We start from the raw sequence: 27,167 nt of genomic DNA on the forward strand, positions 1-27,167 counted from the left end.
TCATTTTTTTTTGTTCAATCTTTGACGCTGCAGAAGAGATACAATTCGTTTCAATTCTGTACGCGCTCGCGAGTACAGAAGGGTCGACACCTTTTGTACTTGCATAATAGTAGACGTCACTTCAAAGGTATATTTGCTGACAATGCAACTTCAACAGCAAATATTGGATTTTCCGGAAAATTCCAATTCGAATAATAATTCACCTGTACTAAAATCTACGCGAACGTGCACAAACGTATAATATATTATAGTTTTTAATAAATTTACGTATTCAATTCTATTTCGTGAATCTTATTTATAATTCCAAACTTTGTGCAAATAATTTTTTAAGAATTCGTTTATCAAATTATTACATAAACAACGATCGTTTTCAATTGCACTTTTTTAAAACGATATATTTACTCTCGTATAATATTTTCCAAATATTTGTTTAATTTATAGAGAATACGATTTGTGTGTGTTTTTTTTTTTCAGGTACAAGGGCGATCACGTTATCAATTATAGTCAAAGGGGTGGAATAAACGTCGTTACGGAGAAGCAAACACGAACATCGCGTCTTTTAATATCCAAGGCGTTACCTGCTGATTCTGGAAATTACACGTGTGCCCCATCCACGGCTGAATCAGCGAGCGTTCTGGTCCACGTTCTGAACGGTGGGTGAGTCGAGATTCTCTCGATCGAATTAATAACTTGAAAATTTAATTAATTCCATTTATTATCGCGGCACGAGACACTATAGTAAAATTAGTTAATCAATTTTTATTCGAATCCTTATCCTAATACCTTTAATATAAATCATTATAAATTATAATATGCAACAACAGCATTCATGACACAATCGAAGATTTCCTATTCAACGATTTCCTAAAAAAGCGACAAAGTCCTCTGATTGTGAGTGAAAATATGTGCATGTGTGTGTATGCGTATATATATACAAAACCTTTTTCATCTACTATCTAACAATATCGGATAAAAAGTAGCTGGCATCCGATAGATTTTACAATAACCCACAATTTAATTTCGTGGCCACGATAGACGTTCTCGTTGGACGTTCACGTGAAAAAGTGAACATTATGAAAATTGAATTCCTTTTACCTAGGACAAGTTTCTAATTTCCTTTTTCCTCTCTCTTTCTCTCTCTCTTTAACATTGTGTGCTTCATTGTATAATTACAGTTTATGTAAATTATATATACTTCTAACAAATTTTAAAAATAAATCATTGAGAAATAAAAATGTAAAAGTTGTATCGAAAATTCTACAAACAACGATTAAACAAATAAATTTATATATATATAATAGATAAAATAAAATAGAATTTAGAAGAAATATAAAAGCAAGCCCTATTTCTAATTTTACAACGTTGTAAAGAGTTTAATTAATTTGTTTCTTTTTTTTTCTAGACGATAGTTTTACGAGAATAAAAAAATAAAAGAGAAATAGGAAAACATTAAAGAGAGAGAGATAGGAATAGACAAAAACGATTGGGGGGAAAACAAAAAAGAAAGTAAGAGAGAAAGAGAATAAAATAAAAGGGGGGGGGTAAATAGAGTAGAGAATTTACATCGATCGTAAATCGTGAAAAGGAAAACCCTTCGCGAGAGGAGTCAAAGTTGGCAGCGATAAACCGAACAGTAAAGCTCGTAAATGGTGGCGTCGAGCTTTCGCGAGGACAAGTCAATGGTCTTTTACATTCCACCTTGTCTTTCTCTTTCTCTCATACTCTTTGGTAAGTAAGTCCTGTATCTTCGATCCTGTAGAACGACATAGAAAGAAGCCGCTCCCTTCATAGTACTGGCAATAAAAGACGAAAGGTTCCCAACCTGATTCGAGTTTGGGTGATACGCGTGGCTGAATTCGTAAGAATGTTACATATAAAAGATTCAGTTCCAAATCTTTTCTAATCATTCGAAAATCTTAGTAAAAATAAAATATCTACCATTGATATCGTCTAATAATTAATTATCCAAACTATTTGTATCTAATAATATCATTAAAATACAAAAACTTTCATACAATTATAATCAACGATCGTTATTCGCGTTTAACTATTATTTAAATGTTAATAACAAGAGATTAATTTCCTTATTATTATTATTATTGGAAAAATATTTGTGTAAAAAGAAAAAAAAAAATAAATTAAAGGAAAAACATTTGGAAGGTAACTGGGAGGGTGGGGCTGGGGGTTGCCTTTAAGTTAAATCCGCGCTCGGTTAAAGGGTGGAAACAAAATCTGAGTAGTGGAGAGGCGTAACTGAAATGGGCTAAAGGAAGGAAGGAAGGAAGGAAGAAAGAAACGAAAGGAAGACGAAAAAATAAAATAAAAAAAATAAATGTAAGGGGAAGAAGAAGAAGTAGAAGAGGTAGAAAAGGAAGAGGTAGAGGGAGCTTCCTTTATTTCGCAGAAGGCGCATAAGGCACTGAGGAAATAAATTTTACGAATACGCCTGTTCTCCTCTCTCTCTCTCTCTCTCTCTCTCTCTCTCTCTCTCTCTCTCTCTTTCTTTTCTTCCATTTCTTCCTTTCTTTTTCTCTTTTTCTTCTTCAAGGATAAATCAGTCGCAAGATATTGTCCCATGCAAATCCTAAGCCAGGTGCTTCCGGGTATATCTTTCCTTTTCCTCTTTCTCTCTTACTTCCTGCCCTTTACCTCGTTTCCAGTATGCACTAGAGATAGTAAAGGATGCAGGATATAGAAGTATAATACATGCGATACCCCTTTTTCTTCTTCTTCATACATCAATGAAGTCGACTTTTTCCTCCAAAAAAAAAGAAAAAACGAGTTACGTGCAGCACAATGATGAACGTAAAAAAAAAATACGAATCTATAAAACAAAATGAAACTCAGAGACAATTTATTTATTTATTTTTACTCGTCATGACGTCTTTTGTGCTATTGTGTCAAATTTTCTAAATGTTCCTGTACGTCTTTAATTTTTCGTCTCTCTTCTAATTCAATTTTTGCATAATCATTATTAACAAATTCCCGAATTCTGTGTATAATATACGTGTTGTTTTTTTTTATTATTTCCCCTTGTAATTTGTACATTTTTTTTGCCTCGATACTATATAACGCAGGGGGGGGGAGAAGAACAAAATAGATGTATCTCACGTTCGATTTGCCGTATACAAAAATCCATAAAGTCTGGAGAAAATTTCTGGTCGTCTTTTTTTTTTTTTAGTCGGTGATATGGAAATAAGTTTTACAGAAAGAAAAAAAAACAAGAAAAAGAAAAGAAAACATTGAAAAAGATAGGAAATGGAAGGATGATCGTGCGATGCATGTCATCTGGGATTCCTCCTACTCACCCACGTACACATACCTATATATATATATATATATATCCATATCTATCTATGTACTTACATATAACTTACATAACTCTATGCGTTTTCTCGACGGTCTTGTTCACCTAAAAGAAATAATCGAAGAATGAAATAGAAGAGGCGTCGAATTCTTCTTTAATATCTTTCCCCCTCCCTCACTTTATATATATATCAATCTCTCGTTTTTTGTGAATGAAAAAAAGAAAAAAAAAAAAAATAAAGAACTTATACATACATATAACACAATGGAAAATCCGATTTCACGTAGACGCTCCATTGAAAAGCTCGAACGACTTTATTCCCCGTCGAGCCCGAGCCGTGATTATCCCTCCGATTCTGGAACATCGAATAGAAAGAATTTCAACCGACGAAACTGATATTCTTCGATATGACGTGTAATACTCTACGAAAAAAATTGTAGGGGAAAAGAGAATAAATTTATGTACCAAACTCTAAGTATCGATCAAATTTACAGCAGAGTATTATATAAGCTGATCTCTTGAAAAAAAAAAAATGAGAAAAATAAAATAATTATTTACAACGCGAAATCAAATTCAAATGAAATCGAATCGGAAATTTAATTTTAATCCATAGGACAAGGAAAATAAAAAAGATATAAGAATTGAGAGACGTCAATTAAGAAATGAGGAATGTCGAAGAAAGAATGTAATTGTGATTAAATTATCGAGATTTTTATGAAAGTGGGTGTGGGTGAAAAATGAAGGAGAATAGTTCATTTAATTAAAAATAATTACTACGATTTGATAAGTGATTCACAATGAATTAATTTTGGCTATTAGAATTCATGTGTTATTATATAATATTTCAATGTAAATTATATCTGAAACAAAAATGTGTTTACGATAAATATGAAAATCGCTATTAACTTCGATTATTGAAACTAAACAAATTTCTAAATAGTCAAGTTGAACTTTTAATTACTTAACTTCTAAATAACTAAATACCAATGAAATCGACTAACTTCGATAGCACACATAACCCGTATAAATTCGATCCATGTGTAACAGGAGTATAACCATCACGAATAGAAATAAATTCTAACAGTTAGTTGGAACGTAGTTCGATTATTCTAAATAAGCAAATACCTAAACTAACTTGTAAATAACTAAACAACAATCAAATCAAATAACTTTGATGGTACACATAATGCGTGTTAATCTAATAATACAACGTTCTCGACGATATTACAAAGATGCAACAAAAGTTAATTCAAATTGCAAATAAATTCAAATGATGATAAGTTCAAATGTACATTTTTAAATGAAAATAATTAAACACAATCAACACGCTAATTTTATTATAAATATTTCATCAATATCAAACATTATATTCGTTAATATAAACTTTAACTTTTTAAATAAACGAATAACGCGATCGATTCCAAATTCTTCGAAATAATTCATTCGAAAAAGGCAAAGATAAAAGAAAAGTAAATACGAGAAGTTAAGAACAAATTATAGGAATAGTTGAAGTGTATATTCCGAAGATTAATACTAGTCATATTTCTCAAGTTAATCGCGGAAAGATTCGATGGAAAAGTTTCCTACAAGATTTTCCTGTAACATATCAGAGTTGGTAGATCGTCTAAGCTCTAGGATAACGTACGTGGAATATGCATTACTAACTCACCCTATTTCATTCTCTTTCTCTTTCTATCCTGCTAGTAACTCCAGATATAGTAGTACGAAATAGAACATGTACGTATTTCTAATATCTTCTCTTCCTCTCCTTCTCTCTCTCTCTCTCTCTCTCTTTCTCACTCTCCTCTATGGTATTTCAACTTTGACTTCTCATTGGTATTGAAAGCTTGCGCATTAGGTTCACCAAACGTTGGAGAATAATTTAAAATGTGTACATGAAAATAAGATAAAATGAGGATTATCGTTATAACTACCAACAGAATATTTCGCTAACGAGTTTCGCAATGTATAATAACAAACGATCGTTTTACGTTAATTAATAGGTAATGATAACTATGTTTAAGTGTAAATGTGTGAGTACTTATATCATGCACCATACTTGGATCTCATTACCTAACTAAATCTATACTATCAGGGATGAAAATTATTAATAATCTCTTGTTCTTATTAAAATTATATTCTATTTAATTTATAAATAATATATATATATATATATATAAAAAGAAAGAAAGAGAAAGAGAGGTCCCCCCTCACCCCCGGGGACCTGCAGGTTTTTATTAAAGTAACCATACTCACTCACACATTTGCCAAACCAATATATATACTTTAATTTACTATTAATATATAATTTAATTCTAAGGTAATAAGAATAAATCGTATCTATTTAAAAAAAATTTAATTTGAAATTATTACGCGATGAAAAAAAGCAAATAATTTATCACATTTTTAATAAAATAATTTAATATTGATGCATAAGTTAATTTACCTTTCGACGAAATAGTTCTACTTACGAGATAGATAACGAACGTTTATCTTCTGTTAATTTTTTACTTTAATTTCGTAGAAGCATACTTTCTTCTGATTAAATTTCAAAGTTTAATGTAAACGGAAAGAAAATGGAGAAAAAGAGGTAGAATGAATGAGAAAGAAAGAAATAGCTTCAAGAAGGAGAAGAAAAAGAAGATAAAAAAAGAACAGACACGAGACAGGAACTTTGATTTTTTATGCTTTTAGTTGTTGACTTAAATAAAAGTAAAATAACATATAAATTATTATTAATTGAATATGCGCGCATAGACGCATTGAGTTTGAAATCTCAGCTTAGCATTAAAATTGTACCATCGATTTTAACGATAAAGGTATACAGAACACGTGCAAACTTTCAAAGTACATAAACGGAAAGGAATCGATGAGTGGATTTCCAATCTATGAAAATTAATTATTTCTTTATCCTTTTATGCGTACAACGTGCATATAAGTAAGTGTGTGTATGCATGCGTGTATATCATGAATACACGTGTGTAACGTGTGTTACAAAAATATTTAATCCCTTTAATAACTCGATATGGTATTTTACGTGTAGAAAAAAGAGTGTACTTTAATTTAATATAAGTTTTATTAAAATCTATTCACTTTTAGTATAAAAAATATTTATCAAAACTTTTCAAAGAAATTGCAAAGTTGTACAATTTACAGCATTGCAATCTCTGATATTCGATGCCTAAGAAAAACTAAAAGAATTTTTCAAATTCTGAATTCGTCTGTAGGCTCTTTGCATTCATAGTAATGCCGAGGAATTACTATCAATGACGGATTTCCGGCTTTGACGGTAAGATATATAAACGTACTTTAAAAAATAAATTATCTTCAACTCTGACAAAGATATTCTCACATGCTGCACTAAAGAAGATTGGATGTAGAAAATAATACGCGAATCTTTTGCCATTCAAAGAGATAACAAAAAATAATCTAAAAGTCAAAAATGTTTAAAAGGCTCATATTGTATTTTTTATCAGTACTACTGAGCGCGGAACTATCTTTTCTTTTATTTATTCTCTTTTATTTTATGCCCTTTTCTCTACATTTTTCGCATACATCACATGGCGGCGGCACACACTGATTTTTCCATTTCAAGTTAAAAATTCAGAACACTTTTTACTAACCAACGGAGAACTAGACAAAAAGTTGCACAATTTTCAAAAAGTGTCCGAATATTTTTTTCTAAGCTTCTCCCCCTAACCCCTCATCGTACGTGCTTCCATTTTCATCTTTCTCTATCTCTCTCAGACATTCTCTTTTCTATTTTTCATACGGGTATACCGTACAAAAGACAAATACGAACGATGTAGGGGTGCTAGCATCGCGAAGGATGTACAAAAAATTTGTTTACTAGTGTGCACAAGAGGGATTAAGCTGTCGAGCGTGCGAAATATCTCGCGCCGTTCATTTTTAACCACGGTCACAGCATGAAAGTGTGCTAGGAAAACAGAAAAAAAAAAAAGAGAGAAAAAAGGAAAAGAAATGAACAAACAATACAACAAATAAGTCATGATTGGTTAGAATAAAAGCTTTCAAATTATGGTATAAAGAAATATTGCAAATAATAATAATTGTTAAGGATTAATTAATAAAACGAACCGTTGTAATTAGATGAGATTAGACAGGAGAATCGAATTTGTTTACAAATTTCATAAGAGAGAGAGAGAAATAGTTAAAATGAGAAAGAGGAAGGTGAGGGAGAGGGAGAGGGAGGGGGAGAGGAGGAGAGTATTTTACAACGATCTGAACCGATGCCAAATTTTTTTACGAACCACGAAGCGTGGAACGATAAATTACTCGAGTCCCTCGTACCTCGCGTGGATATCAATTATCAGCTATGGTATCTGGAGCGCGGTGAAAATGATAACTGCAGGACGATATGGATGTTGCCACGAGGCGTAGCTGGTATATATATGTATATATATATATATATATGTATACTCGATGCAGACCGTGTAATTTTGGAATACATATGAAAGAGAGAGAGAGAGAAAAGCATCACGAAGCTATCCTCGGAATTGCAACTTCGAAAAGGCTAGAAATTTTTTCGATACTACCTCCAACCAATATATATACAGTTACTATCAAAAATATTCTAACGTTAAAGTAGAATCGTGTAATATCATAGTTCGTTCGTTTATTGATCTTGGTGATTGTATATTTTATAATTGCATACGACTAAATGCAAGCCCATAAAATGACGTTGACTTTTTATCAAATGTTATCGTAGAATAACGTCAATTTAATTTTCTTTTTCGTATTACATTGATTACACACAGATTTATCAAAAATTTGTCAAAAATAAATAATATACGATTGTAAAAAAAAATTCATAAATTACATAGAACAGAATTTGAACATAGCCCAGGTGTGTTTGCTTTACGATACCATAAAGTCAGTTATACGATTCATCATAGAAATATTTTTAGGAGTCACTGTACACATAGACACGAGGATAGAACGTTCTCATTCTCTTTCTATTCGTACTCGAAATAGCCTTTAATAGATTTCGACGATTCGTTGAAAAACGACATGCACCATCCGTAGATAGAAACATTTCATATTGACGTGTTTCCATCGATTTCGATTCGAACGCTTTATTTCGATATAATTTCTGATAAATAAATATATATAAAAAAAAAGGAAATAAAGCAAAAGAGAGAGAGAGAAAGAGAGAGAAATCAGAATCGAATGAACGAGACATCGAGTTTATTGCTGAACAGCAATGAACGTGATCTTCAAAGACTACGATTCTAACGAAACTTTCCTGATCTAAAATGGAACTAATACAAACCCATTACCGAGAGTTAACGGGTATTTTTCCAAGCTGTAACTACGCATTCAAGATTTATCGTTGTTGAAAGAAGACAATAAGAATGAAAAAGAAAAAGAGAAAGAAAGAAAGAGAAAGAGAAAGAAAGAAATAGGAGAAAATTCCTTCTTCTTCCTTCCATCTTCTATTTTCCCCCTTTTTTCTTTCGTTCTTATCTCTCACTATCTTTTTCATTTTCTCTGTCTCGTTCGAAGGTTCTTCTACGTTAATACCGAGCCCGTTCCACAATCTTCTCTTAGCTTTCGTTTCTATTTATCTTTTCACGAAAGAGGAAAACTTGCTTCAAGCAACTTTCCTTTAACCCACTCGTATACGTTTCATCCCATTTTCCCAGACGACCACAGATATCTTATGTCTTTTTCCTTCTCTCTTTTTATTTCTTTCTAATGTAAAATCTTAGCTTAGTAACGTAATTTCTATTTAATTATCAAAGCTCTTTCTCTCTTTCTCTTTCTCTCTCTCTCTTTGAGAAGAATTTCCTTTTCGATTAGTCCATTAAGTCGAATTGAGAAGTACTTCTTTTCCTGTGAGAACGAAAAAAAAGTAGAAAAAAAAGGAATCAAAATGAGCATACAATCGGAATGAAAGAAAACATCATGACTAATTAATTTAAAAAAAAAAAAAATGAAAGAATATATTAAAGGAATAATTCGAAAGCTTTTAAATGCAAACAGCGCGAACCTTCTTCTTCTTGTTTAGATTTCATTAGGGACGTAGAGAAAAACAAAAAAAAGTGAAAAAAGAAGGTATTTTTGCAACTATCATTCTTCAATATTTCTTATCCCTCTTCGCGTTCGTATTCATCCGACCGATTCGTTTGCACTCCCATTTGTATAATCTTCAAGAACCCTAGAAAACCAAGCCAACCTTTCGTTTAGAATAAGTGTGGGTATTACTAAGGGGCAGGCAGCCCTTATTACTACGGTTAAAGTTTTAAAGTTGAATAACTTAATAAAATATAATTATATATATCTTGCTTGTGTTAGAAGAAAATTGTTGATAACCACTCGATACTTCAACTTTTTTAATGATTACAAATTACAAAAGTACAAATTGATGTATTTGTACACTTTTTCATTTGTATTATTATTTTATCCGTAGAAAATTTGCGATGCGATAATTAAATAAATATATCGGTAATAATTCTTTTTTTTTTAAAATTTCATTAACAGAAATTACTATACATATATCTAACTATCGAAATAATTTTTACCAATGTGTGTCCTTCTTTCGTTATCTCGAATTTTTCATTTTTCTTTTTTAAATTTCTCTCTTTCTTTCTTTCTTTCCTTCATTCTTTCTTTCTTTCTTTGGTTAACTTTATCTTTCAACATTAAAACACGAAAATCTCGATAGAAACTCGTTCGCGTTTTCACGAGAGACATGCAGGATAAAATAGAAGTAGAATATACACGTGGAATGAATTATGCTCGCAGGGGCGGAGTCTCTATGTCCGATTCGCGTGCTAGATTATTCAGAGTGAAATAAGCTAAATGATAGGCAAAAGCCAACGATCGAAATCAACGTGTTAGAGAGAACATCACTAAACTACCTTTGCTTCTATGTATATATTATGTGTATTTTACTTATGTGTGTATGCGTACGTTTTTATATAAAAGTAATATGTCCAGTTCTAATGTTTATGTATACACCATTCCTCTGTCTATATGTGTGTGTGTGTGTGTGTGTCTATTTGCGTTTGTGTTTGTACGTATCAGCTTATGAAAATCACGACTAGGAGGACGAGACTCGTTAAAAAAAAAAAATAAAAAAAAATAAAAAACAAAAGGAAATAAAAGAAGCAGGAAAACACTTACGCGTAACCGTTTCTAACGCTTGCCGGACATGTACCGGTATGCTTTTAAAAACGCAAAAGTTACATATTTATGCGCTCCAATTAAAGTTTACCTCCTACCCTTTGAAAATCATCGCATGAGAATTGCAAACGTTGTTTAAGAATATAAGGGAAAAAAAAAAAGTAAAATGAAATAATAAGAATAACTCGACTTGAAAAAGTCTTTACAGTTTCTTTTGTCATACTCTCTACTATTACTTTATAATTTATTTCTTTATAGTATTTTAACTTTTTATTCCGATTCCGTTGACTGACTGAAGACAATATAAAAAGACACTATAATAATATTGTTGATTATTTTATTACGATCGAAAAGTTAGGGAGAGAATAAATTAAATGTTACGATTATTATTATTATTTTGTGTAAGAAGGGAATAAAATTATATTATCCGAATATACGAACTTTTATCCATTAAAGTTTACGCAGAAATTGCATTACAAATGGAGTTTATATAGAAAATAAAACTACATATTTCTATTTGGTTTAATATGATTTTTTTCTTTTTTTTTGTTTTCTTTTTTTCAAACCGATTTAGCAAAATTCAAGTAGCAAACTTTTGTCTTTAAAGTTTCGAGAAACAGCATATTACAAATGAGTTTGTTTTCAATAGACAAACATCTATTTGATTTAATATTCATTTACCAAAGTGATTTAACATAATTCTAGAAACAAATTTTTATCCATTAGAGTTTACAACAAAAAAAAGTAGTATATTAAAAATATATATATATTTATTTTGAAAAAAGGCAATTAAAAAATATCATGCATCGATATAATAACATAAAATAATATTTCAAATTTTTAATAATTTGTAAATAAAGTAGCCGTACTCTACTCGAAACTTTTTAAAACTTTTTCTTACAAAAACGTAAGACTTCCGATCGTATCGACAAAGACCTTTCCCTTTTTTATTTTATATCCAAGCTTAGGATGGTGGTTGATGATAAATCAAACGATAAGTTGCAAGCATCCGTTCAACGATTGGTCCAATTTGATCGGCAAAAAAAGTGCGACCTTCGTAATGGGGTGTTTACTTTGGAGAAAAAGAAGAAAGACAAAAAAGAAAAAAAAAAGAAGAAAGGGAGAAGAAAAGAAAGACTAAGAGGAAAGACGAGGGATGGGTGGTTTGAGGAAATTCGAGGGATTGGAGGTAAAGGTAAATTGGGTTTCTCTATTCGACCTCATGACGTAGGCGGAAAATCGAAGACTCGCGTGTAACACGTATGCCAAGAAAAGAGAAGGGTCTGAATATCTTCCCTTTCGACTATTTTACCGTACTTAGATCCTTTATGCGGGTTGATATCGGAATTACTAGTTTGATTTGCTAAAGGATTCAACTTTAACAACAGATATATTTTGCCCGAGGGATAAAAAAAATAGTTTTATCGTATTATATCATTAAAAATGATTAATATAAATTACATATATATATATATATATAGATAAATAATAAAATAAATATTTAATAAATAAAATAATAAAGTTACACACGATTAAGCAAACATTTAAATACGAAATAATTATTAAGTTGAAAGCCTTTTGCAGTAATTAATACCAGGATTAATTATAAATAAAGGTTTGCCATTATTCATTGCTATCTTGGATACCTATTTCGGAAATTCGTCGTCATAATAATAAAAGAAAAGGTGGAGGTTTTTCAACCTAGAACGTTGTTCCTTGTTTCGTTCTTCTATTGTTTAAAATCAGAGAAGAAAAGGAGAAGCCAAGGAAAGGTGATTGGTTGAGATAACCTTTGGAAAAAGTCAACCGTTGTGTGCTGTTTAACTTCAGCGGTATTAAAACTTAAGCTTGCGGTAAAGCTCAACGCAAAAATGTTCTTTGTGCTTATCTAAGCACGAAGTAGGGGTATTTCTCGGGTCGCTAGTGAAAAATTGTCGAAAGAGGAAGATAGATTTGTTGGGTAGGATTATGTGACTTTTTACAAGTTGATATCTTTGGTAATTTCGAGAAGATATCAAAGAAACAGGAAGATAAGAATGTTACTTTTTTAAATATCGTGATTAGTCTGGATGGAAAAGAGAAATATTTGATAAATATTCATTATTGTCCATTACACACACACACACACATTTATATTATTATTAAAATAGAGAAAAAGGAAATGAGATAGGTATAGTATATTATATATATAAATAATTAACTCTCGAAAATTATTATGCGGGAATTTTCACCTCTTCAAGCGAATTACATTTTAATCACAGTTATTAAATTAATTTTCGTAATTCCCGTCAAATATTATTAAATAACAATACAAACTCTTAATTGCATTTATATATATATCTTTTCGATTAGTCTATTCAAAATTGATGCATTAATATTTATGGAATAAATTACAATTAACAACAATTAAATTGATCATTTTATTAAAATGATCTTCATCATTTTTCATTAATGTTATATAAGAATGCGATATTACAGTAAAAAAAGACAAAATTAAACGAAATCAAATATCATGCATTGCCAAAAACAAAATTACATTTACTATACACGTGAGAAATATTGAAGAAAAAAAAAATAGAAAGAGAGAGAGAGAGAGAGAGAGAGAGAGAGAGAGAGATAAAAAAAAAAAAAAAGAGAGAGAGAGAGAGAGAGAGAGAGAGAGAGAGAGAGAGAGAGAGAGAGAGATAGAATATTTCATCATCCATTCCTCTTTTCATTTCATTCTAACGTTACTCGAAAGCAAGTCTCGCGTATTCCACTTTCATATAAATTCAACAAGAATTTCATCGGCATTGATCCTAATAAACCAAGATTGTTCTATTAATAATTCAACTTCAAATTTTCGAGAAAATCCTCACCTTTGCTATCTTGACGAATACATTTATCATTTTATTTGGAATTTATTTAAGAAACATTGAACGTAACAAATTGAAAAATAATGATCCATAAATTACACTAATTTTTTTTTTTGTTTAAGAATATATAAGTTCATAGAAACACACACACATTAAAATTATCAATTAAGAAATGAAATGAAAATAAAAATGATCGCTTGTAAATGAGAAAGAGGGGGGTGGGTGAGTGGTGAATACAAGGAAATGCATAATTGATCGTTTTAATAACTAGGATAACATGATAATTACAATATTATAATTATTCAGCGAAACTAGAATTCTCAGGGATATCTTAGATAGAACGCTACCGGAATGCATTATAATGTGCAATTAGGTGCACTTTATTGGCTCTAACTTATAATATTCAAGTGGCATCGTAAGGAAGGAACCTCTTTACGAGGAGAAGGATGATAGTGGTTCATCTCGATGGTACCCTTTCTCTCTAGGAACCAAGACCAAAGTACCAATTTCAAAGTGATAGTAACCAGTATTAGTTTCCTACGTTATATTACGCATTCTGACAAATTACCACAAACCATCTTACTATTTCTACCTCACGAATAATTCTTTCTTTCATTGTATTTTTTTAACACGTTTCGAAATACCTCCAACTATTTTCTTTTTCTTTATCAGTTTTTCATTTCATATTCAAAAGGAATATCAATGAGATTTTTATTCGATTCACGCGCGTATTGGAACGTACGATTTAATTAAGATTTTATTCCTATTTAAAATTACTTTTATATTAAATATACAAAAAAAAAAGATATGATTCCACGTAATAATTATCAATGATCAAAGTTGTTTTACAAAGAAAAACAAAGAAAAAGATGATCAACGCGTTGGTTCGGTAAATCCTAAATTCACCTTTGTAAAAAGGTGTTGGTTGGTAGCAGAAAGTAGTAGGAGGTGAACGTCGATTCGAAATGGGTCTCGAAGTGTAAAGTGCATCAAAGGAAAATGCTTCGTACAATAGTAATTAAGGTTGGCGGTTCTCTAACGAGTACGTGGCCACGTTCATTCGTCTTTCGAGACTTTGCAATAGTGCTCGTCAACGTAAAAATGCATCCTACATGCGACACCAAGCGTACACCACGCTTGTGTCCTTTTTACATTGAATTGCTGCTGCTACTGCAGTTGCTGCTGCTATAGCAGTTGCTGCTATTGCAGTTGCTGCTGCTGCAGCATGCAAGAGTCTAGGAAACAAAAGAAATTCGTTGGTTAAACCGCGCAGGGTGAATTGTGTGCTGTGTTGAGCCGAGTAGAAAAACAAAATATAAAAATAAAGAGAATAAAGTAAAAAAAAAAAAAAAAGAACTAAAAAGAAAGAAAGAGAGAGAGAGAAAGAAGATACTCTATACACCCCAACGCTCGTTAATAGCTTTCTTTATGACTCGACGAATCTCACCTTTCTCTACATGCAAAAGTGATTAAGCTTATAAAGTTCTCTCTATCTTTATTTCTCTTTATTTTTCTTTCTCTCTTTCACACTCTCTTATTACTCTCTTTCCATCTTTTTTTTTCTATCACATTTTCTACTTTTCTCGCTCATTTCGATCCCTCTACCTTTATCCTATCATTCTACCTGCATCTCATAAAAAAAAAAGAAAAAAAAAATCTCTCTCTCTCTATTTCTTTCCCCTTTTGGATTGGTTCTCTAGAATAGAAACCCTTTTTCACCTCAGATAACGATTAAGAATTTTTCATAATCCAACATTGGAATTTTAACGAACTTTTCACAAAAATTCCTACACATTTCTTTCTTCTTCGTTCATTCTCATTTCACGAAATAAATCGTAATTTCAGAATCAGTTATCGAAAGACGACCCTGCTCGGATAGTGGTATCCTTTTCGCGGTTAAAGTACTATAGATAATTGAAAAAAAAAAAAGGAAACAAAGAGAGAAAAGATATCGCAGGATTATCGAGACACCACATACTTTTTCTTTCTTTCTTTCTTTCGTTCTCCCATACACATACACATACAAACACATACTTACTTAAAACGAAATGCGAAGAGAAAGCAACGCGATACTGCGTCGCGTTGCTGAGTTCGCGATTCAATTGGAGGATCCAATAACTAAACCAATTATCTCTACTGCCGAATGAGAAAGTTTTAATCCGTTCGTCGATTCAAGATAGTACTGGTGGTGTTAGTACCTCTTCACTCTCCTCTTCACTCTCCTCTTCACTCTCCTCTCTTCTCTTCTCTTCTCTTCTCTTCTCTTCTCTTCTCTTCTTGTCTCCAGCAACGTCGTCCTTGCGTGGGTGGTCTGGGTGATAAAGGGGGAAACAGGTTGGATCTGGGCTGGTTGAAAGGAAAAGAGACGGTATACCAACGTTGAAATTATTCTTTCGAATGCGATAACCCATGCGGTGGGCCCATTGTTCCCCATTGTCGAAAGAATTTTCCCTCAATCGACTACTCCCCATCTCTTTATTTTTATTTTCTTTCTGTCTCTCTCTCTCTCTCTCTCTTTATTTTCCCTCCATTTCTTTCGTTTCAAACTGTGCATTGTGATACTCGCGCTCGAAAAATAGTACCTGCGGTTTCCTTATCCGAAATGAGTTTTCATGCTGTTCACTTTATTTCTATACATGCATGAGAATTTTGTTTTTTGTCTTTTTTTTCTTTTTTTTTTTTTAATAAGAATTATTTGAACACGTTGAATGTTTGTTCTATACACGAGTTTTCTACGATGGTTTTGTTAATTATATTTGTATTTGATTTTTATATATATTCGTTAAATTATTTCTAAAAAAATTAAAATGATTTAAATGATCGTTCTGAAAAATTTACAAAAAGTTCACAATTTCGACTTAACGATTGTGTAAATAAAAAAGAAAAGAAAAGATAAAAAAAGAAGAAAAAAATCAAAAGGTCGGTATTATCCCCCTACCCCCGCCCTCCCTATAAAATCTCGAGCACGAAACATTTCCCAAACAGAAAAGGTAAAAAGGAAAAAAACAAAATAACATACTCCGGTAAATACTTTTGATCGTAGTCGACGAAATGGCCACTTCTAAAAGATATTTCCTCGCGGGTAGCCAGCCCATCGTTACGATAAGAAGAGAGAGAGATACTTTATCTTATTTTTCTTGCTTTTTTTTTCCCCCCTTCAACATAATAGGGAGGAAACATTGGGGGATCGTTATTCTCTTTTAGCCAGTAGCCATCGGTTATGACATAATATACGTAATGTAGGTAAACGGCCACTCGAATAAAAAAGAAGAAGAAGAAAAGGAGTATAGGAGGAAGTAAAGAAAAAAAAGAAAAAATAAAAAAATAAGAATAAGACACGAGGACGAGGATAAGGGGTTAGTCATTCCCTTTATACGCGTAGATATATCTCTTTTTCTCAGTATAGTCTTGGTATAGAACTGAAGAGCATACGCGAGTCAGAGCAAAGGTTACTGTTCTCCATTCTAGAGGATGAACTTAACTGCGTGCTGCAGTCAGGGCTTTCCTCTTCCTGAAACTCTCTCGTCCTTCCTCTTTTCGAGATGAATACTCCTCCTCCTCCTCCTCCTACTCCTCCTCCTCCGTAGCTCTCCAGCAGCAGCATCAACACAGCAGCATCTCTTTTCTATCCCTTACTCATCCTCTTTCAGCTTTATCCCTTTACCTACCCCTCATCTCTTTCTCACTCATCATTCCCCTTTATCCACCACCCCTCAAACTCTCAACTCCTGCAACTGACCTACCCATACCCTACTATCCTCCTCCTCCTCTTCACCGAGCTACCCTCCGGTTACATTGTACTACCAACGACCATTCTCAACCCGAATATTTACTAATGTCTCGTAAAAAGCGTAATAATTCTTGGTCGCTGTCCTCCTCTACTTCCGTATCTCTTTCTCTATATTTCTATCTCTGTATTTATATTTCTATCTCTTTTTCTTTTTCGTTCCTCCTATCTTTCTTTTTCGGTGTGTTAGCCTTTGTCTCACACTATGATCCTATTAACCCGGTTTCAATCCAACAAAAATTCTAAATATATTAATAAAAATGTATACTTATAAATTTATCGAATATTTTTTCTTCCCATTTTTAAATATATTTCTAATCTGGAATGTAATATATAATTTTAGAATTCGCTAATGTAATTTGTTTCTACTTTTGTATACTTCATTATGACCTTGTTAATAAAACTTCAGAAAAGTTAATAAGAGTCAATTAAGATTTTAATGCAGTTTTCGGATCTTCTTTCTATTTCCATTGTCAGGCTATCAGAAACAACGATTAAACTTTTTTATTTTTGTACTTTCAACTTTTCCATATATATATTTTTTCTTTTTCTCTATTCTTTATTCTTTTCCGCGTCGTGACCCAGTTAAAATCTCAAGAAAACTTAACAAAGATCAATCAAGTTCTTAAATGCAGTATATTCGAATGTTCCACTTAACATCGCGAGATATTGAAACCAACGACGATTCTTGGGTTAATTTTCTTAAACCCCCTCTTACTTACTTACTTCCAATTGTACATTATAATTTAAATCCAAGATAAGTTAATAAGGATCAATCAAGATCTTAATGCATTTATCGAATCCTTCCTCTTAACGTCGAGATATCTACAATGATCATTTTACGATTATTACAATTTCTCAATGTCTTCAATAAAGATAAGCTTGACCTCATTCTTGCTAATAGTATTGGAATAACATTTTTAGATGATATTAAAATATATATATATATATATATATATATATATATATATAGAGATCTTGGGGGTGAAAAATTTCGTATTTCACGAAAAAGGTTCGCGAATAGGATGTCATCGTCCATATCTTGTTGATGGGTAAGATGTCCTTGTCTCTTCAAACTTACCTTCATGGAAAGAGAAATGTTTCGAGAGCATATACCCAGTCTTTTACTTGCAAGTTGAATTTCAAGCGATAGACATGATGTAACACTGCTGTCGTTGTTGGTTACAAAAGACACTCGTTTCCCTCCTTCGGACGTTGAGCTTTCACAATAAGAGAAAAAGGGAAAAGGAAAGAAAGAAAAAAAGAAAGAAAGAAAGAAAGAGAGAAATGAAGAAGTAGAGAAAATATAACCGACGTGTTTTAGGTTAAAACGAAGCTCCAAGAGAAGAAAACTTTTCGTGAGATACGAGAGGACAGGTACACTCCTTTTTCGGTGTTCCGGACAAGTTATCGTAGATTTTTCCAGCAATATGCACGCAACCTAAACTCCCTGGAATACTTAACATCTCTTAAAATGTAAGAGCTTACGAGTATGGCAATGAATTTCTTCCAACGATTGCCCACGCGTTTGGTTTTATTATTAATATCAAATATTAATTCTACACATATATATATAATAGTTCGTATTAATCGTTACAAAATATATTTTATGAATGATAAATGGTAAGTGATTTAAATAACTATTACGACTAACTTATAATATGATTTAAGTTGAGGGTTTGCATAGTATATAATATGCAGGCAAGGGAACGTTCACTGGAATACTTAACATCTCGTAAAATGTAAGACCAAAAGGTATAGCAATGAATTTTTTTTCCTTTTCAAATTTATATCCCATAAAAGATGAGATAGAAAATATTTCACAGGTATAACAAATTTGTCATAATTTTCATTTTTTTTGTTTTTTTTTTTGTTTTTTAACAAATTATTACTTTCACGTAGAAATTTGAATAAAGAATACGTAAGAATATTAAGACAAAATAAATTCGTTAATAATATATTTGAATTCAATTGATATATGATATGAATACGTTGAATCATAGAATTAGAATGAATAGTATCTAGGATAATAGATGTAAACTATAATGATCGAGGAACGATGTTTAATCGATAAATGCGTTTATTATAAGTAGATCGCAGAGAGACAGCTTGACAGCGGTCATCATTGATAGCAATATACTAATAGCCATGATAACGTTTGAAACGTGAGAGTCGCTTTGAACGATTGCACGAGCCGGCAATACGGCCGAGGATAATGTCGATAGATTGCCAATTACCTGATTAATCAAGTTCGATTTAATCGTCTCGGAAATTTGCATAGGTGCAACGCCCCGTGAGACTTCCTCACGGACACGCAAATATCTACACACGCAAATATCTACACGCACATACGAGGATCTACTTACGCACCTATGTATTTGCACATATAAACATAGGTGGTCAGTCAAAGATGTTCAACCTGATCATGTCAACTTGTCTAATCGGATATTTTCCAGTAGAAAAATTCCAACAAATATTTGGACACTGTGTGTGTATTTAGTATAATCAATTTTATGGTTGCATTTTTCTGCTGTTTGTGAAAAAAAAAGTCACGCTGGTTATTGCATCTATCTATTTCTCTTGTAATCTCATTATCTTTTTTCAAAATTAAAGATTTCTTATACACGTATACAGGAACCTATTTATTAATGTAGATACTTACATCAGTAAAAGATTATTCATCCGTATATAATACCTTCTAATTAAATATTACTAATAATAAAATAAACGAGATTTCACATTGAAATGTTATATTTAATTTGCGATAGCCTTCAGTCAATAATCTTAATAACATTTAATTTTTCCCTACAATATGGAAAGATCTCTCAGAAGTTATAACTACCGTCTGTCTTCATTAAAATATACTTATATATATATATATATATATATATAAATCTACCCTGTCCTTTGTAGATTACTCTGACAACTCGCGGTTAATATATCACTGCCGTGAACGTTACTCTCGCTGTTACTAACAGAGATTTAAGAGGTAGGGTAATGTTACGTAACGAGAATCGTGAAATGTAAAAGACGTGTCGGTAGTAAGAGAAAGCTACCTGTGAAGGAAAGTATGGGCAAAGGGAAAAGGGGCAAGGGTGTAAAGGGAGGAAAAGTTGAGGAGACGAAACGGTGTAATTAGCACGTGGTAATAAGTGGTACAACTATTTGAAGACAAGTATCGTTGTATGGCAAAGTTTTCTCTTTCACTCCATCCCTCCCTCTCTCCTTCTCTCTCCTTCTCTCTCTCACCCTTACCCTTTTCCATAACTCCCTACATTTATTTCTCTCTACAATTCTCTCTCTTGCTCTAACCATTTCCTTCATTTTTCTCTCTCTCTCTATTTCTTATTTCACCTTTCTCAACAACTCTATCAGTTTCTCCTTCTCGATTCAACAACCCTATCTATTTCTCTCTCTCTCTCTTTCTCTTATTTTCTTGCACTTTGTTTTATTTCTTTCATTTTTTTCCTCACTTCTATTTTCTATTACTTCTCCTATTTCCTTCCGTCTCTTTCTCTTCTTTAAATTCATGAAAATATAACAAATAATTAGTTTAACCGCAAGACTTGTATGTTAGAATTCGAGAATACCTAGACGAGAGATGTTTAAAATTAATGAACTTCATTACGCGTTACGTTTAATTGACGCATTAATTATAAGAGAAGCGAAGAAAGCCCTGGTACACGGAAGTCGTGAAAAAAAATTAATTTGCTCGACGTGAATACTTCTCGTTCCACTTTTCTCTCTCTCTCTCTCTCTCTCTCTCTCTCTCTCTTTCTCCCTTTCTCTCTTTCTTTCATTTTGATACATTTATAAAAGTCGATATATACCTGTATATACATATATATGTTTCAAAATGCAAACTGTCCAGACCAATTTTCATCACTTTAACTAATAATTTAACGAGAATTTCCATACAAAAAAAAATATACCTTGATCATCTCTATTTATTTCTCTGACTTTCTATCTGTATAAAAACAAATTTGTGAAATTCAATTTAAATGGAAAAAAAAAGAAAGAACAAAAAGATGCTTTCGTGAAAAATATGTTAATAAAATATAAAAAAAAAAAAAGAAACAAAAGAAAGACAAAAAGAGAGAGAGAGAGAGAGAGAGAGAGAGTACGTAAAATGTTAATAAAAATTCAGTTCACTTTCCACCAATGAAATTGGAATTCTGCGTTTATGTGAGAATGCAATTTTTAATTGAGGCATTAGTCGATGCATGACATTCCACCCGCATACGTTTTGTTGTGTCGTTTACGCGAATACCAATTCTAGGGGAACTCGTTCACGGCATTTTACCCGGATAATTAGGGGAATGGCGAATCAACAATGACAAATTAACGAGTTTGTTGGGCCGCGTTGAATCACGTTTCATCTTTTCCACGATTTTTACATCTTTTTCTTCCGTATACTCGAATAAATATATGCATGCACACATAATTGTGTATGTTATGTTTAAACATATATATATATTACATAAATTAATACACACACACATATACAAATTTCTTATTTTTATATTCTACATCGTTACCGGCAAATTATAAATCGATTAATTGTACATACAGCACGCTGGGGCATTTGAAACGTTCCAGTAAAATGTTACGTATTTTCTTTCTCATTCTCTTATTCATTCGTTTTGAATATTTCGTTATTAAAACGGCTAATTAAAATTACATCGAGTTGAGAATGACAAAACGAGGTAAAACGTAAAAAAGAAATAAATTTCTTTTGCCGAACACACGATTGAAACGATTTATTCCGTTCCCGTATCTCACGTATATATATAGAATTCTAACCGTGAGTTATTGAATATGCACAATTTTCAAATATTTATTCGATATTTCCTTTCGCGCAAGAGTAAAGCATAGATCGAGTCTATGTTTGATGGTTTTCGTGGATGGATTTGAAATCCCAAGAAAGCGAGGAATAACACTCTTTGCGGGAATCTTTTCTTAAGAGAAATAGTACGAAATCCCAAAACCATTTCGTCGAATTCTTCTTCTTTCCGATGCGCGGACGACGTGCTCCTTTCTTTCTTTCTTTCTTTTTTGTTTTTTCCTCATTTTATCATCGACAGAGATTTTCCTTTTACGTGAAATATAAAAATAAAAAAGCAATATATTTTCGAAAATTTACCGAACAAAATAAAGAACAATATAAAATCAATGATATTGTTTTGGAAAATTAATCTGCTAGAATATTTTAATCAACGAATATGTTTAACGTTATATCCGTAAAATGAGACTATATTTTGAAACGATATCTGTGTTATTTTTAATCTATTATAATGTAAAATATATCATTTATACTGCACGAACCGACAATAAGGCAATCAGAAATTTGTACGAGCGCGATATCTTTTTACCCCGTTCGTTTAATTATTTTCAATTATTAGTAATTATTATCGAAATAACGTAGTATGATTGAGAGAGATAATAATCCAACAACAATTGAAATTATTAAATGTATTATTAATAAATTCATTTTATGATATAAAATATCATTATTAAATATAATATTACATAACCGTAATAAAAAAAAAATGTTCTTCGTAACATAGTTGTGTTAATAAATTTTTAACTACAGAAATTTTCTTCATATATTATATTATCTATTATATTTAACTATCAAAGTTATTTCTAAATGTTCTCATTACGAGAAAATTCTCTACTTTAGAAAATTCTCGCATAGTTCAAGGATGCAAATTTCTAGACATTCGAGAAGAGACACCCTTTACTCTGCTCACCTTATGTCACTTTCTGTCCCCTCCCCTTCCTTCCCCCATCGTTTCCACCCCTTTACGTCGTTATCATCGACGCATAGTTCACCTTCGTCGTTTTCCTTCAACGCTTTTGTCCTCTCAGTTTTCTTCTCGACGTTTCTCAAATGCATCCACGGGTTCCCTCAGGTTGCACTAGAATTTTCTTCCTTTATCTTTTTTCCCCTTCTCGCTACCACCCCTTAGAAAAAGGCTGATGGTCCGTTTCCCATGAGAAACGAGCACTTTTTGTTGGTACCGTTACCCGTTCGTCGGATTGCCCGCAATAAATTGAACAACGCCTTGCTTTTGGTATGCTCCGATAAAAAGAACAAAAAACAAAAAAACAAAAAAAAAAGAAAATAGATAAAAAACATTGAAGCGAAACAAAAAAGGAAAAGAAAAAAAATGGTAGGGAAAGGAATAGGCATTTGGTAATGGGGGTGGAGGGTGGGGGTGGGGATTCGAGGGAAAATAGGATCCATCGATCCTTTCTCCAACGATTTCGAAGGATTTTAAAACGTGGTAGGAGGAGGAGGAGGAATCGTTCGCTTAATAAAAACATTCCACGGCATCGTTTATTTTTCTGAGAGCTTGGTAGAAATGCGAAAACGAATGAGAGAAACATACAAAGACAGAGACAGAGAAAGAGAGAGAGAGAGAGAGAGAGAGGAAAATGGCAGATCGTTTTTATCAAACTCATTCTTATTCTCTCTCTCTCTCTCTTTTTATTATTTTTTTATATTTTTTTCCCGCCCGCTGGTACCAGTGTGACAAACTTTTCTCGCCTTGTATACCCAAGAGGGATTTTGCGCATTAATATCTCCGTAGTAATATCCTTGATTAAAATTCTATCGTTCTATTGGGAAAAAAGGTTGGCCCTAGGGTTTATAGGAAAGATGCGATAGTTACGGTTACCTGGGGAAAGGGGAAAGGTACGAGTGGGAAGAAGGGGTAGAATGAGGTTGGGTGAGGTGAGGGAAAGATAAGGTAGTTAGGGTGGAAAGTTCCAATGGCGGTTAGGAGTAGAGTAGATGGCAATAGAAAAGGATTAATTTTCTTCGACAATAACTTCGATCTCTGGTACGTAATTAAACCGCGGAACCTTCCTTCCTTCTTCATTCGCATCGTAGAAAATAACTTCTCTCGTTTGTCTACTAAAGTTAGAGAGAAATAGAGTGTGTAAAAGAGAGATAGATAGATAGATAGAGAAAGAGAGAGGGTATAAGGGTGAAGAGAAAAAGACGAAAGAAAATTAATTCAATTCAGTCGGTTCCTTCAATTATCCTTTTCGCTCGTCCACAATTAGCAATTCGATGATCCGATCGGTAGCCATGCGACAGAACGAAATTTCCAACGATTCGTTTCGAAACTTAGTTGAAATGCTGAAATGTTCCTCCATCTTTCTTTAAACTTCTTCCTCTTATTCTTCTTTCTTATTTGTTTCTTTTTTTTTTTCTTTTTTTTTTTTTCTTTTTCTTGCTTCCCTTTTTCCATTGTAGATTTATTCTCGATTATATTTAGGATTCTAATTTCTGAAGATATAATTCTTTAATTTGATTCTATATATATATGTATAAAATCTCTAATTCAATCATGGAAATGGAACATTTAATTATGTAATTTTTGTTGAATCATTCTGCATTTCGATAATTAAATTTTATCTATTATTATTGCCATCGTATAAATAAAAAACAAAAAATTGGATATGGTAAATGATGATGAAATTAAGGATTGCATTTTTTTGTTTAGGTAAGAAAATATTACTTTTTGAAAAGTTGATTAAAAAACTTGATTAAATACGATTTATACAGACAGCTTCTAACATTAGCATTGAAAGTGATAGTGGGAAGACAAAAAAATGATTAGCATATTCATTAGATGAATTTTAGTGTTTAAAAGGGATCTAACATATAAATGTGTCTCTAACCTAATTCAATCGTAGGATTAGAACATTGATTTAAATATAATCTAACTCATTCTCTCACGCGTTTAATTTCACCTATGTTTAATTACGAGATAGTTCAAAGATCTAATTTGTTCTTAATATTTTTACATATTTGAATACATACGATTGTATAAGTTTTATTCAATTTTATTAAAAAAAAAGATAGAAATATTCTTTGAATAGTTTTAATTATCGAATTATTGTGCTGGTATATGAAAATTATGGATACACGTGTTTATTTTAATTCGGTCACGACAGAATAAATCATTTACATTTTTAATAAAAATATGATACGTTGAAAGGAGCTAACGGAAAGAAAGAAATATAACATTGATTTATGTATTCCTTGGCTCGTCCTGTTACAGGAGAACATCCGGCTGCAATGCAACATGGAAATTCAAGCAACAGCGGTGCTGCCACGAGGACACTGGCATTGCTGCTCTTACTTCTGCACGCCGGATCCTTCGCGAGGTGACTGGTCGATTGCGAGGACGTTCTATAAACGCGCCAACATCGATCGTGTCTCTCCCAAGCCTCCTATCTGACAGGGGAACGTGTGGAATAGGGAGAAGAACAAGAAGAGAGAACTAGAAGAAAAAAAAACAAGAAGAAGAAGAAGAACGAGACTGGAAAAAAAGATCAAGAGCTAGAGAGAAAGAGGGAATAAAAAAATAAAAAAATCGAAAACAGAAACTACAAAAAGAAAAAGATAAAAAAAACCATCAATCGTTGGAGAGAAGGAGAGAAAGAAGAAGAAGAAGAAAAAGGTGGTGGGAGATGTAGGTGAAGTTTGTAGAGGGTGTAGGTGAACGTGTATAGGAGTTGGGATTGGGATGGTAATGTGGGTGGTGGTGGTGGTGGTTGTGTGGGAGAGAACAGAACACATCGAGCGTAACGAGCTTGTTGCATCTACGGAAACCCCATGCATCACCCTCAATCTTCTTCCCTCCCGATAACTCCGCGCCGATAACTTTGCACACGAGCACGATCTATCACCGTGTATTGTATGTATGTGTTGTCTCTCACTATAATACGTACGAGTGTGTTTGACCTGTCTGTCTGTCTGCCTGCCTGCTTGTCTGTATGTATGTATGTCTGTATGTATGTATGTCTGTCAGTCTGTACGTATGCATGTGTGTATATCCATGATGACGGCTATCGCAGCCGAAATACAACCCAACGGGACAATACCAAAGTCTCGAACGGACCCTAAACGGACCTAAAATTCAGTTGGATCTACCATCGGACTTGTCCTTCCAGTTGGAAACTGTTTCGAGCCACCATCGCGTTTTCCTGTTATTATATACCTTTTACCATCACTCCTCCTACCCCTAAAGAGACCTAAACCAGCTTCTGTGTCGTGTATTCTCATCCCCTACCCCCACCCTCTTTCTCTTTCAATCTATTTATCCATCTATCTATCTATCTCTCTCTCTCTCTCTCTCTCTCTCTCTCTCTCTATCTATCTAACTCTCTTTATCTTTCCTCATACTCTGTCACTTCCGTTAGTATGATCCCAAAAGACATGATAGAGAGACAACAAGCATAACAGAACGAGAGAGAGAGAGAGAGACAAGATCTTATAAACCTATCTAGGAAGAATCCAGACAACACTGCGACACTCCCGGGACTTAAGTGTGCTTAAGGCGTGTGACACGTGCGAGTAGAAGGGTGGCCATACTCAAAGCCACCCAACAGCCTCTCCTACACCTACACCTCCACCTCCACCTCCACTTCCACCCATATCCACACCCACACCCCCAACCACTTCGCTCCCTTCTCTCTTTCCTTCCTTTCTTCCTGTCGCTTTTTTGTATCTGCTCGTAGGCTCTTAGGATCAATGTCGTTGTCATCGTCGTCGATGTGAAAGGAAGCAAAGGAAATCCTGTCGTTAAGTACGAGAAAATAAATGGCTCTGAATAATTGCAAGTTTGGACCATATTATTGGGGACTTTATATATTTAAATATATATATATATATGTATATATAATATATATATTATATATATATGTATTTTTATGTACGTATGTATATGTATATGTATTATATATGTTATATTTATCTACGAGGTGGAACTGATAACAGTTGTTTTCCTGGACTTCCTAGTGTTTTATCAAGAAAAATAATATAATATATAGATATGGAAAAATAAAGTAAAATAAGAAGAAAAAGAAGAAAAAGAAGAAGAAGAAGAAGAGGAAGATGAACTTTACAAATAATAACTCTGAAAAAGGGACATCAAAATATTCTGTGAGAGTGAAGATGACGATATAATTGTGTGGAACTAATTGAAATCGTTCGCTGTATGTCGCGAATGAACTTTTACTGTATGATTTTTTGTTTTCTTTCTCTTCA

General features: G+C 32.6%; 1 protein-coding gene across 6 annotated transcripts in view; it reads left to right on the forward strand.

Annotated features, from left to right (window-relative positions):
* The window catches only part of LOC106791890 (T-lymphocyte activation antigen CD86-like), a 93,990-nt gene extending 68,483 nt beyond the window's left edge, over window positions 1-25,507 (forward strand). For all 6 annotated transcript variants that reach the window (XM_014757881.1, XM_014757884.1, XM_014757885.1 and 3 more), the window contains 2 exons: window positions 475-653; window positions 25,177-25,507. In XM_014757881.1, the coding sequence (XP_014613367.1) occupies window positions 475-653; window positions 25,177-25,286 (289 nt within the window). In that variant the 3' untranslated portion in view covers window positions 25,287-25,507. The remainder of the gene's footprint in view (window positions 1-474; window positions 654-25,176) is intronic.
* Window positions 25,508-27,167: the final 1,660 nt, after the last annotated feature.

This window comes from Polistes canadensis, unplaced genomic scaffold (assembly GCF_001313835.1).
Source record: "Polistes canadensis isolate GaletaPanama2010 unplaced genomic scaffold, ASM131383v1 scaffold_349, whole genome shotgun sequence".
Taxonomy (NCBI): domain Eukaryota; kingdom Metazoa; phylum Arthropoda; class Insecta; order Hymenoptera; family Vespidae; genus Polistes; species Polistes canadensis.